The sequence below is a fragment of the Symphalangus syndactylus genome, chromosome 23, assembly GCF_028878055.3.
Source record: "Symphalangus syndactylus isolate Jambi chromosome 23, NHGRI_mSymSyn1-v2.1_pri, whole genome shotgun sequence".
NCBI classification, from domain to species: Eukaryota; Metazoa; Chordata; class Mammalia; order Primates; family Hylobatidae; genus Symphalangus; species Symphalangus syndactylus.
The window spans coordinates 40,918,618-40,931,158 of record NC_072445.2 but is presented as its reverse complement, the minus strand read 5'-3'; the positions used below and the strand labels follow the sequence as shown (position 1 = coordinate 40,931,158).

The 12,541-nt window shown below is 50.0% G+C and overlaps 1 protein-coding gene and 1 pseudogene across 5 annotated transcripts; both read right to left on the bottom strand.

Moving 5' to 3' along the window:
- Positions 1-279: 279 nt before the first annotated feature.
- NRM (nurim) lies at positions 280-3,565 on the bottom strand. Of its 5 annotated transcripts, none has more exons than XM_055263548.2 (4): positions 3,125-3,565; positions 2,337-2,533; positions 1,564-1,740; positions 280-1,174 (listed from the first exon to the last, which is right to left on the bottom strand). In XM_055263548.2, exons 1-4 carry the CDS (start codon positions 3,255-3,257, stop codon positions 893-895), a joined length of 789 nt encoding a protein of 262 aa, XP_055119523.2. In that variant the 5' UTR covers positions 3,258-3,565; the 3' UTR covers positions 280-892. The 5 variants fall into 5 exon arrangements, with proteins under 5 accessions (XP_055119523.2, XP_055119522.2, XP_055119524.2 ...); XM_055263547.2 differs by having other exon boundaries at positions 1,564-1,758; positions 3,125-3,324; XM_055263549.2 differs by lacking the exon at positions 1,564-1,740 and having other exon boundaries at positions 3,125-3,338.
- A 6,181-nt stretch (positions 3,566-9,746) lies between these two features.
- LOC129473395 (large ribosomal subunit protein uL30-like) lies at positions 9,747-10,484 on the bottom strand (annotated as a pseudogene).
- Between the last annotated feature and the right edge of the window lie 2,057 nt (positions 10,485-12,541).

Sequence of the window (12,541 nt, the reverse complement as noted above, 5' to 3'; positions counted from 1 at the left end):
CCCTACCAGAGCTGTTGCCCTGACTCTTTCTAGCTTCAATGTGTCTCCCTTGGGTCTCCAGGTCGGCTGCCGGGAAAAAGAGGATTTGAAGGAATGGGAATGGGGACCCGGCCGCTCTGGCAAAGTGGGGGCGGGTCTGCGGGGGTGGCCCAACCCCAGCGGTTGCCGGAGGGCCTGGTGGCTGCCCAGACTCCAGTTCGGTGCTCCCAGGCTCCCTTTGGCTTTCTTTCCCAAACTCAGCCCTGCAGCTTGGGAGACACTGACAGACTGCATGCCATATGTAGAAAAAGGCTGACTTTTATTTTCCTGCAGAGCATCTTCCTCGGGAGAGCAGGGAGCCCCAAGGCATCGAGTTAAGAGCAGGAGAATCCCCTTGACTAGGTTGGGGTCTGAGCCCAGAGGCAGGGCCTAAGGAGGTGCAGAGACTAGGGCCGGGAGTGGTGAGGCAAGGTGTGGGGCCTGGAGGGACAGCTATGACCGTTGAACTTGCAGACCCTGGTCCAGCTTCTTGGAGTAGAAGCCAGCGGTGGAGAAGGGGACCCCTGAGGCGCAGAGGCAAGTAACAGTGCCAGGGGAGTGGTCAGGGCAGATCCTTTCTTTCTCAGGAGGCTGTTGAGGGGGAGAGTGTCATGCCCTAAACAGTGAGGGGACAGATGACTTCCATACCCCGCTCTTCCTTGCTGGTGAGAAGTGGACCTTGGAGTTCAGTGGCTGAAACTCAGAATTTAGGGTATGGAGCTGGACCCAGAGAATAAAGTCTCAAGTAGTAGAAGGGGCAGCTCCTTCAGTCCATGGATTTGGGCCTCTAGCATGAAGCAGCCAGGGCCTGGATGTTAAGGATTTAGAATCCAGGGAGAGAGGAATAACAGGGCTTGTAACCAGAGTGAGCTCCTCACTCTGCCTCCCCATCCTGGGGCCGAGAGAGCAGGTGGAGTTTTCTTTGTAGCTGGGCCCGGAGGTAGTGGAGGTCTTGCTGATCAAGCCCATGAGCCAGGCCCAGGTAGAGGGTAAGGAGGAGAGCAAGGAGGAGACGGTCCGTGCCCAGGGTAGGCACCACCCACAGCACTGTCAACAGCTCCACACACACTGGGTGGCGCAGGTGGGAGAAGAGTCTGAGAGCCCGGGGAGACTTCAGGGCCAGAGGCTCGCCCAGCCCCAGCACATGGTAGTATACCTAAGAGAGGGAGAAGAGCATAGAAATGGAGTCAAGCCCTTTTCTCAGCTCGGGCACTTCTTTCCTCCTCTTCCAGGCACCACTCTTCTAGAACTCAGGCCCAGGAACCTCCCTTCTAGAACTCAGGCCCAGGAACCTCCCTTCTAGAACTCAGGCCCAGGAACCCCCCTTCTGAGACTTGGACACCTGATCCTGACTTCTGATCCATGTACCTTCCCCAGGCCCAGGAGGCCCATGCTTGCTGCCCTTCTCAGGGAAAGTCAAAGGGACAGGCCATGAGGGAGAAGCAAGGAGACAGTAGAAGAGCATGGGAGGAGGGAAACCCTTGAAAGGGAACCAGGAGTTCTAAAACGGGTCAGAGGTCGTAGGTAGGGATCTCGGAGCCTCACCTGTTTGAGGCCCATGAGCTCGGCATAGTCAAAGACGAGAAGGATGCTAAAGATGAGGAGCCAGGAGATGACATGGAGCACAAAGCAGAGGAGGGGCACCCAGGTGGCCCATGGCTCAGCCCGAGCCTCCCACAACACAGGGCCTCTGGGTATGGGCTCCCAGTACCGCATCACCAGCTGTGGAAGGATAAGGGGCTGGGTATCCCAGTGGCCTACTCTGCCCGACCTTGGGAGACCCAGACCCAGATCTGCCCCCACCACAGGCTAGCCTGCAACTCTCCCCCACCTCTCTCCTAAGCATCACCACCAAATAATCACCATGTGGAGGGTGCGTGCTGGGTGAGGTCCCAAAGATGTAAGGATGGCCTGTCTCTACCCTGAGAACTTATAGAACAGATGGGGTGACCTGATAGCTACACAAAGTAGTAGCCTGTGCCAACCACCCAATGAAAAGACAGACAAGGCCTTCTCTTCAGACCTAGGGAAGTGGTTTTGAAGAAAGGGTAGGACTGAAGAGAAGGAAGGGATCTCAAGCAGGACATAAACAAAGTTGCAGAGGTGAGAATGCACATCTTGTGCTCGGGGAAGGACAAGTACACCCTTCTTGATAAAAAGTAGGATATGTGCTGTGGAGGAATGGAAGCTGAGATTAGTTCCTCAGTTCTCCTGAACCCATATTTTGCCCCTCCAATCCAGGGCACCCCTCCCACACTCGGTCTCCCTTGGGGACTCAACTGCCAGGATTTCATACCTGCAAGGCCAGGGCCTCATACCTGCAAGGCCAGGGCAGTGCAGGCCACATACAGTGACCTCTGAAGGACCCCAAAGTACCGGGAAGTCCATGCCTTCACTCTTTCAGCTGCCATGAGGCTGTGCTGCCCAACAAATAGAAGCAGGAGCCCCAGATCCCATGCCAGGGGGGCAAGGATGCTGCGGTCCTGCAGGGCAGCCAGCCATCCCTGGCGGGCATCTACAGGAAGTTGAGAGAAAAAGAGACAAAAGATCGAAACAGTGGCAGAATGTTTCCCCCACTCTCATCTCCTCTTGGAGCCCCAGGCCATGTCCCTTACTGCTTTCAAGAGCCTTAATGCTTCCTCTTTAGGCTGTGCCCATCTCGCTTTTCCATTCCTAGTTTTTGCCCTCTTCCCTAGGCCTCCTGCAAACCTGGGGAAGAGGATTTATAGAACAACGCATGTTAGGCAGTTGCAAAAAGCATGGCTGGAGAGGCCACCGCTGGATTGCCCCTCTTCGGTTCTCCAAATGCTCCTTCTTTTTAACACTCTCCTCTCAACAGTCCTCTCTACAAAACACTTTACTTAGAATACTCCGGTTACCGCCCTTTTCGACTCCCTCAGTCCTCACCCGCCTCTCCAAAACTCTAATCCTTGAGTTCCTAATTTAGAACTCAGGTCTGCCTCCCCTGTAGCTTCTCGGCCGCTTTCAAGGTTCGAGTTCCCTCTCTTGGACTTCCCCGGTCATTTGCTTCCAAGCCCCGCCCTCGGTCCCTCTCCTACGGCTCCACCTTCCTACTCCCAGTTCATCCTCGATCCCTCCCGCTCACCCGGACCACCAGACTCCGGGATCCCTCCAAGAAGTGGCCGAAGGGAGGTAAAGCGCACGAATTCCACTCCGGTGCCAAAGGCCAGGATGAAAGAGGCGAGGGCAGCAGAGACCAGGAGCATTGCAGGGGCCATGGCGAGAAATGGAGGGGCGGGGAAAGGGGCGGGGTCTGGATTCCCGCTGCCACAGACCCCGCCCACGGCCCCGCCCCCGACCGAAATCCAGCCCAGGAGGGCGGGGCTCTTGCATGCCACCGCCCGGCTTCCGGCCCAACGGGCGCAGCCTTCCCCATCCAGCTGTGGATCCGTCCCGGGATGCGTGTCCCAGCCTGCGGTCTCTCCGTCACAGAAGGGAATGTTAGAATCCCGAGAGAGAGCTGTTAAGGGTAGCGGCTCTGCAGCCGCTCACGTGGGTTGAATCTCAGCTAGTCTAGTTTTCCCATCTAAAATGAAAAGTTACTATTTTACCACAAAATAAATTAATGTATGGAATACATTGTACAGAATACAATGTACAGAATAAATTTTGTAACTTACTATAAAGTTGAGTTGTTGACTGGTCAGTTGCTAAGAAGGGCAAATAACTTCTCTGTAAATACTGAAAGGTTTGTTGTAATAGTGCCAGAGATTGTTGATTAGTAACCATGAAAGTAAAAATGTTAAAATATTTGTGATAGTAACCTTTGTCAGAATTAAAGATCATGCAGCTAAGGACCTTGTCACAGTAGACGTGCACATAGTAGGGACCTTAGGTATCATTAGACTAATTCCATCAACTTATAGATAGAAGAAACAGGTCCAGAGACATAATTGCCTGAGTTAGGAAGCTGCTAATCCTGTAGGCTAAGGGACAAGAAAATTGCTGAGCAGCCTCTCGCAGGCTTTACATTCCTTCTCCGTCTCCTGGGCTCAGTACTCCCACCCTCCTCTGAATCAATGCTGTTGTATGCTATACCAGACATCTTATGTTTTCCCTTGAATTCAGTCTCCACCCTGCTTTCTGCTTCAGTAAGTTGTCCCAAATGGACGGTATTAATGAAAGTCACAGTTTTTATTGAGAAAGTCCTCTCGCCGGGCGCGGTGGCTCACGCCTGTAATCCCAGCACTTTGGGAGGCCGAGGCGGGTGGATCACTAGGTCAGGAGATCGAGACCACGGTGAAACCCCGTCTCTACCAAAAATACAAAAAAAATTAGCCGGGCGCGGTGGTGGGCGCCTGTAGTCCCAGCTACTCAGGAGGCTGAGGCAGGAGAATGGCGTGAACCCGGGAGGCGGAGCTTGCAGTGAGCCGAGATCGCGCCACTGAACTCCAGCCTGGGCGACAGAGCAAGACTCCGTTTCAAAAAACAAAAAACAAAAAAAAAAAAGAGAAAGTCCTCTCTACACGACTGCTCCGTCCTCATCTTTTTGAGCTTGGAGGTGATCACAACAGAGCTGTGGGTAATAAGGCACTGCCCTATTCTTTCTGATTTCCCTACACCCTGCCTACTTCTTTGTAATTATCACTTTACTAAACTCTCCCCCAAATTATCCTAATTTGACTGTGCTATTCATTTCCTGCTAGGACTATGAATAGAGACACTTACCACACAAAGCAATGTGCTACAAGCTATGGGGTTCATTGGAAGTGTAAGAGGCCAGACTCGGTGGCTCACGCCTGTAATCCCAGCACTTTGGGAGGCTGAGGTGGGTGGATCACTTTAGACCAGGAGTTCGAGACCAGAATGGCCAACGTGGTGAAACTCCGTTTCTACTAAAAAATTTTAAAAATTAGCTGGGCGTGGTGGTGTGCACCTGTAATCCCAGCTACTTGGGAGGCTGAGGCAGGAGAATCCACTGGGTGATGGAGCAAGACTCTGTCTCAAAAAAAAAAAAAAAATACAAGGAAGTATAAGAAAAGATCCCTAATCCCTAGCTGTTTAACCTGAGGCATTTAAATAGTACCACTCATGAAGAGGGAGTGTAGCTGAGTGCTACACTGTGCTCTACAGACAGCAGGTGTGGTAAGAAATCAGGGTCTCTGGCTGGGCACAGTGGCTCACAGCTGTAATCCCAGCACTTGGGAGGCTGAGGCAGTTGGATCATCTGAGGTCAGGAGTTTGAGACCAGCCTGGCCAACATGGTGAAACCTCATCCCTACTTAAAAGACAAAAATTCGCCAGGCGTGGTGGCAGGGGCCTGTAATCCCAGCTTCTCGGGAGGCTGAGGCAGGAGAATCGCTTGAACCCAGGAGGTGGAGGTTGCAATAAGCTGAGATCTCGCCACTGGACTCCAGCCTGGGTGACAGAGTGAGACTCTGTCTCAAAAAAAAAAAGGAGCTGGGCGCGGTGGCTCATGCCTGTTATCCCAGCACTATGGGAGGCCTAGGCGGGTGGATCACGAGGTCAGGGGTTCGAGACCAGCCTGACCAACATGGTGAAACCCCGTCTCTACTAAGAATACAAAAATTAGCCGCGTGTGGTGGCACACGCCTGTAGTCCCAACTACTTGGGAGGCTCAGGCAGGAGAATTGCTTGGACCTGGGAGGCGGAGGTTGCAGTAAGCCGAGATGGCGCCACTGCACTCCAGCCTGGGCAACAGAACAAGACTCCATCTCAACAACAACAGCAACAACAAACAACCAAACAAACAAACAAAAGGAGCCGGGCACGGTGGCTCACGCCTGTAATCCCAGCACCTCGCGAGGCCAAGGCGGGTGGATCACCTGAGGTCGGGAGTTTGAGACCAGCCTGACCAACATGGAGAAACCCCGTCTCTACTAAAAATACAAAATTAGCCAGGTGTGGTGGTGCATGCCTGTAATCGCAGCTACTCAGGAGGCTGAGGCAGGAGAATCACTTGAACCCGAGAGGTAGAGGCTGCGGTGAGCCGAGATCATGCCATTGAACCCAGCCTTGGCAACAAGAGTGAATCTCTGTCTCAAAAAAAAAAAAAAAAAAAAGGAAAGAAAGAAATCATGGCCTCCGGGACATGGATAATTTTAGAGTAGGAGGCCGGGCGCGGTGGCTCACGCTTGTAATCCCAGCACTTTGGGAGGCCGAGGCGGGCGGATCACAAGGTCAGGAGATCGAGGCCATCCTGGTTAACACAGTGAAACCCCGTCTCTACTAAAAAATACAAAAAATTAGCCGGGCGTGGTGGCAGGCGCCTGTAGTCCCAGCTACTCGGAGAGGCTGAGGCAGGAGAATGGCGTGAACCCGGGAGGCGGAGCTTGCAGTGAGCCGAGATTGCGCCACTGCACTCCAGCCTGGGTGACAGAGCGAGACTCCGTCTCAAAAAAAAAAAAAAAAAAAAAAAAAAAAAAAAAAAAAATAGAGTAGGAAAGCTTGGAGTTGTGCAAGGGGACTAATATTTATCTGGGTCATACTGTCCACCCCCACAATGGCTGTGCTTAATGTATATTATGATATTAGATATGTTTAATAGCCAGCAAAATGCTTGGCAAATCTCATGCTATTTCTATTACACCAAAGTTTTCCAAACTTAAATATTACTTACATGCAGAAAAGTGTACTTAAGTAATCAACTATTTTTTAAAAATTGAAATTCATGCAACATAAAATTAATCTTTTTTTTTTGAGTTGCAGTCCAGGCTGGAGTGCAGTGGTATGATCACGGCTCACTGCAACCTCGAACTTCTGGGCAAATGGTCCTCTTGCCTCAGCCTGCTGAGTAGTTGGGACTACAGGCATGCGCCACCACATTCAGCTAACTTTTTATTTTTTGTAGTGATGGGGTCTCACTATGATGCCCAGGTTGTTTTCAAACTCCTTGGCTCAAGTGATCCTGCTGCCTTAGCCTCCCAGGGTGCCACCATGCTCTGCCTAACCACTTTATTTAATTAATTAATTTATTTATTTATTCATTTATTTTTGAGACAGAGTTTCGCTCTTATTGCCCAGGCTAGAGTGCAATGGCGCGATCTTGGCTCACTGCAACCTCCGCCTCTTGGGTTCATGTGATTCTCCTGCCTCAGCCTCCCGAGTAGCTGGGATTACAGGCGCCTACCACCACACCTGGCTAATTTTTGCATTTTTAATAGAGATAGGGTTTCACCATGTTGGCCAGGCTAGTCTCAAACTCCTGACCTCAGGTGATCCACCCACCTCGGCCTCCCACAGTGCTGGGATTACAGGTGTGAGCCACTGCATCCAGCCTAGCCTAACCACTTTAAATAGAATAATATAATGGTATTTAGTACATTAGTAATAGGTAAAACCACCACCTCTATCTAGTTTCAAAACATGTTTTTTTTTTTTTTTTTTTGAGATGGAGCTTTGCTCTTATCGCCCAGGCTGGAGTGCAATGGCTGATCTCCGCTCACTGCAACCTCTGCCACCCAGGTTCAAGTAATTCTCCTGCTCAGCCTCCCAAGTGGCTGGGATTACAGAAATGTGCCACCATGCCCGGCTAATTTTGTATTTTTAGTAGTGATGGGGTTTCACCATGTTGGTCCAGCTAGTCTCGAACTCCTGACCTCAAGTGATCCACCTGCCCCAGCCTCCCAAAGTTCTAGGATTACAGGCATGAGCCACCACGCTGGGCCTTCAAAACATTTTCATCACCCCAAAATAAAACTCCATACCCATGAAGTTACTCCCCATTTTCTCATCCCCCTACCCCACAGCCGCTGGCAACCACAAATCTGCTCTTGTTCTCTATGGGTTTACCTATTCTCGATATTCCTTACATGTGTAATCATATAATATGTGTTTGTTTCTGGCTTTCCTTCACTTAGCAAAATATTTTGATGTTCATCTTCAAAGTATTGTAGAATATATCAGTATTTCATCCTTTTTTATGGTTGAATAATATTTGATTATATGGGTATATCACAATTGTTTATCCACTCATTTGCTGATGAACATTTGTGTTGTTTCCACCTTTTTGGCTACTGTAAAAAGTGCTGATATGAACACTCACGTACAAGAATTTGTTTGAACAACTGTTTTCTTTTCCTTTTTTTTTTTTTTTTTGGAGACAGGGTCTTGCTCTGTTACCCAGGCTGGAATGTAGTTGCACAATCATGGCTCATTGCAGCCTCGACCTCCTCCCACCTCAGCATTCCAAGTAGCTAGGATTACAGGCATGAGCCACCACACCCGGCTAAATTTTTTGTTTTTTTGTTTTTTTTTGAGACAGAGTCTTTCTCTTTCACCCAGGCTGGAGTGCAGTGGCGTGATCTCAGCTCACTGCAACCTCTGCTTCCTGGGTTCAAGTGATTCTCCAGCCTCAGCCTCCCCACTAGCTGGGATTACAGCTGCATGCTACCATGCCCAGCTAATTTTATTATTATTATTATTATTTTTTGAGACAGAGTCTCCCTCTATAGCCAGGCTGGAGTGCAGTGGCACAATCTCGGCTCACTGCAAACTCTGACTCTCTGGTTCAAGTAATTCTTCTGCCTAAGCCTCACGAGTAGCTGGGACTACAGGCACACGCCACCATGCCCAGCTAATTTTTGTATTTTTAGTAGAGAGGGGGTTTCACCATGTTGGACAGGATGGTCTCGATCTCCTGACCTCATGATCCACCCGCCTCAGCCTCCCAAAGTGCTGGGATTACAGGCGTGAGCCACCAGGCCCAGTTAATTTTTTTTTTTTTTTTTTAGACGGAGTTTTGCTCTTGTTGCAATGGCATGATCTTGGCTCACCACAATCTCTGCCTCCCAGGTTCAAGCGATTCTCCTGCCTCAGCCTCCTGAGAAGCTGGGATTACCAGCATGCACCACTACGCCCAGCTAATTTTGTATTTTTTAGTAGAGATGGGGTTTCTCCATGTTGGTCAGGCTGGTATCGAACTCCTGACCTCAGGTGATCCAACCGCCTTTGGCCTCCCAAAATGCTGCGATTACAGGCATGAGCCACCACACCCGGCTAATTTTTGTATTTTTTAGTAGAGATGGGTTTTCGCCATGTTGGCAAGGCTCGTCTTGAACTCCTGACCTCAGGTGATCTACCCACCTTGCCTCCCAAAGTGCTAGGATTACAGGCATGAGCCACCGCACTTAGCCCATTTTTGTATTTTTTGTAGTGACAGGGTTTTGCCATGTTGCCCAGACTGGTTGCCTATGAACTCCTGGGCTCATGCAATCCTCCCACTTTGGCTTCCCAAACTGCTGGGATTATAGGCATAAGCCACCCCACCCAGCCTGGACACCTGATTTAAATTCTTTTGGGTGTACACCTAGGAGCAGAATTGCTGGATTGTTTGGTAATTCCATGTTTTTTTTTTTTTTTTTTTTTTTTGAGACGGAGTCTCGCTCTGTTGCCCAGGCTGGAGTGCAGTGGCGCAATCTCGGCTCACTGCAACCTCCGTCTCCTGGGTTCACGCCATTCTCCTGCCTCAGCCTCCCAAGTAGCTGGGACTACAGGCGCCCGCCTCTGCGCCCAGCTAATTTTTTGTATTTTTAGTAGAAACGGGGTTTCACCATGTTAGCCAAGATGGTCTCGATCTCCTGACCTCATGATCCACTCACCTCGGCCTCCCAAAGTGCTGGGATTACAGGCGTGAGCCACCGCGCCCGGCTAGTAATTCCATGTTTAACTTTCTTTTTTTTTTCCTCCAATTTGAGAGCAGGTACTGCTTAAGTGCTTAGATTAGAAAAACAAGCACGGTAGACACCTTAGCTCATTCTTCTAATAAGTCTGTTGATCTGGTGCTTCCTGTTGCCAGCATGTCCACTTTCTACAAAATGGGTGGTCTTTCTCTTTATTCTACCTTATGGAGAGGATAATTTGAAGGGCCACAGGAAGTTATTTGCTTCTTTGAAGCATTTTCCAACAGTATAGATCTCAAGAATCAGATCCTCCATGCAGGTGATGCCATATTTACCAAGAGATAAAGCAATCAAAGTGTCATCTGTCAAAGCAGTTTGCTTCTTATTGATTTTTGCCATAACCATGCTGGTAGATTAGTTCATTTACTGACTTCAGCTTTGGGTACCCCCATGCCATATATGGTTCTACAATCCTCAGCATGTTCATTGAAGCCTTGTTGAGCTTCACAAAGGTTCCATTGAAGATTTAACAAAGGCGAAGAGGCTGCAACACCTTTCGGACCTTTGGGTTCACACCACTGATACCTCTGATCCCGATGACAAATGGCAATTTGGGTTTTGCAGGTACATAGAAGTTGCCAGCTTTTCTGGCCATCCTAGCCATTTGAATTTCAGTTCTGTACCCTGCCTATATTCCTTGGGATAGTGGTTCACTTTTTCATAGATAAGCTTCCTCCTTGCCTTTTGAATCATCTTTTGGGCAAATTTCTTTCTCGGGCCTTTGATCTTCAGCTCTGGGAAATTCCTTCGCTTTTTAAGGGTTTCTGGCATAGCAGGAACCTCCTTCTCTCTCTCTCTTTTTTTTTTGAGACGGGGTCTCACTCTGTCTCCCATGCTGGAGTGTAATGGTGCAATCTCGACTCAACGCAACCTCCCCCTCCTGCATTCAAGCAATTCTCCTGCCTCCGTCTCCTGAGTAGCTGGGATCACAGGCACCCGCCACCATGCCTGGCTAATTTTGTTTTGTATTTTTAGTAGAGACAGGGTTTCGTCATTTTGGCCAGCCTGGTCTCGAATTCCTGACCTCAGGTGATCTGCCCACCTCGGCCTCCCAGTGTTGGGATTACAGGTGTGAGCCACTGCACCCCGGCCCTCTCCTTCTTATCTACGACACCCTACATGAGGGTTCCAGTCAGAAAAGAAGCTACTTTTTTTTTTTTTTTTTTGACAGGGAGTCTCGCTCTGTTGCCAGGCTGGAGTACAGTGGAGCAGTCTTGGCTCACTGCAACCTCCGTCTCCCGGGTTCAAGCGATTCTCCTGCCTCAACCTCCTGAGTAGCTGGGACTACAGGCACCTGCCACCACGCCTAGCTAATTTTTTGTATTTTTAGTAGAGACGGGGTTTCTCCATGTTAGCCAGGATGGTCTCGATCTCCTGATCTTGTGATCCGCCCACCTCGGCCTCCCAAAGTGCTAGGGATTATAGGAGTGAGCCACCACGCCTGGCCTTGTTTTTTTAGATGGAGTCTTGCTCTGTTGCCCAGGCTGGAGTGCAGTGGCACAATCTCAGCTCACTGCAACCTCCACTTCCCGGGTTCCAGCAATTCTTCTGCCTCAGCCTCCCAAGTAGCTGGGACTACAGGCATGCGTCACCACGCCTGGCTAATTTTTTGTTTTTAGTAGAGACGGGGTTTCACCATGTTGGCCAGGCTGGTCTCAGACTTCTGACCTCAGGTGATCCACCTGTCTTGACTTCCCAAAGTGCTGGGATTACAGGCATGAGCCGCCGTGACTGGCCTTTTATTTTTTTGAGACAAAGTCTCACTCTGTTGCCCAGGCTGAAGTGCAGTGGCTGCCGTTACTGCAGCCTTGACCTCCTGGGCTCAAACGATTTTCCTCTTAGCCTCCCAAGTAGCTGGGACCATAGGTGTGTGCAACCATGCCCGGTGAATTTTTGTATTTTTGGTAGAGACGAGGTTTTGTCATGTTGCCCGGCTGGCCGTGAACTCCTGAGCTCAAGTGATCTGCCCGTCTTGGCCTCCAAAGTGCTGGGATTACATGTGTGAGCCACTGTGCCCATCCATATGTTTAACTTTTTGAGGAACCATCAAACTGTTTACCGCACAGGCTGAACCATCTAACATTCCTACCAGCAATGTATAAGGATTCTAATTTCTCCACATCCTTGTAATCAACTAACTTTTAAAATTTAAATTTGGCGGCCCGGCGCGGTGGCTCACGCTTGTAATCCCAGCACTTTGGGAGGCCGAGGCGGGCGGATCACGAGGTCAGGAGATCGAGACCACGGTGAAACCCCGTCTCTACTAAAAAATACAAAAAATTAGATGGGCGTGGTGGCGGGCGCCTGTAGACCCAGCTACTCGGAGAGGCTGAGGCAGGAGAATGGCGTGAACTCAGGAGGCGGAGCTTGCAGTGAGCTGAGATTGCGCCACTGCACTCCAGCCTGGGCGACAGAGCGAGACTCCGTCTCAGAAAAAAAAAAGCCAGTCAGGGTGGCTCATGCCTGTAATCCCAGCACTTTGGGAAGTCAAGACAGGTGGATCACCTGAGGTCAGGAGTTTGAGACCAGCCTGGCCAACATGGTGAAACTCTGTCTCTACTAAAAATACAAAAATTAGCCGGGCGTGGTGGCATGTGCCTGCAATCCCAGTTACTTGGGAGGCTGAGGTGGGTGGATCACTTGAGGTCAGAAGTTAGAGATCAGCCTGGGCAACATGACAAAACCTCATCTCTACCAAAAATACAAAAATTTAGTAGAGCCCCGTCTCTACTAAACAATAAAAAAAAAATTAGCCAGGCATGGTGGTGTGTGCCTGCAGTCGTAGCTACTCAGGAGGCTGAGGTGGGAGTATTGCTTGAACTGGGAGGTGGAGGTTGCAGTGAGCCGAGATGGTGCCACTG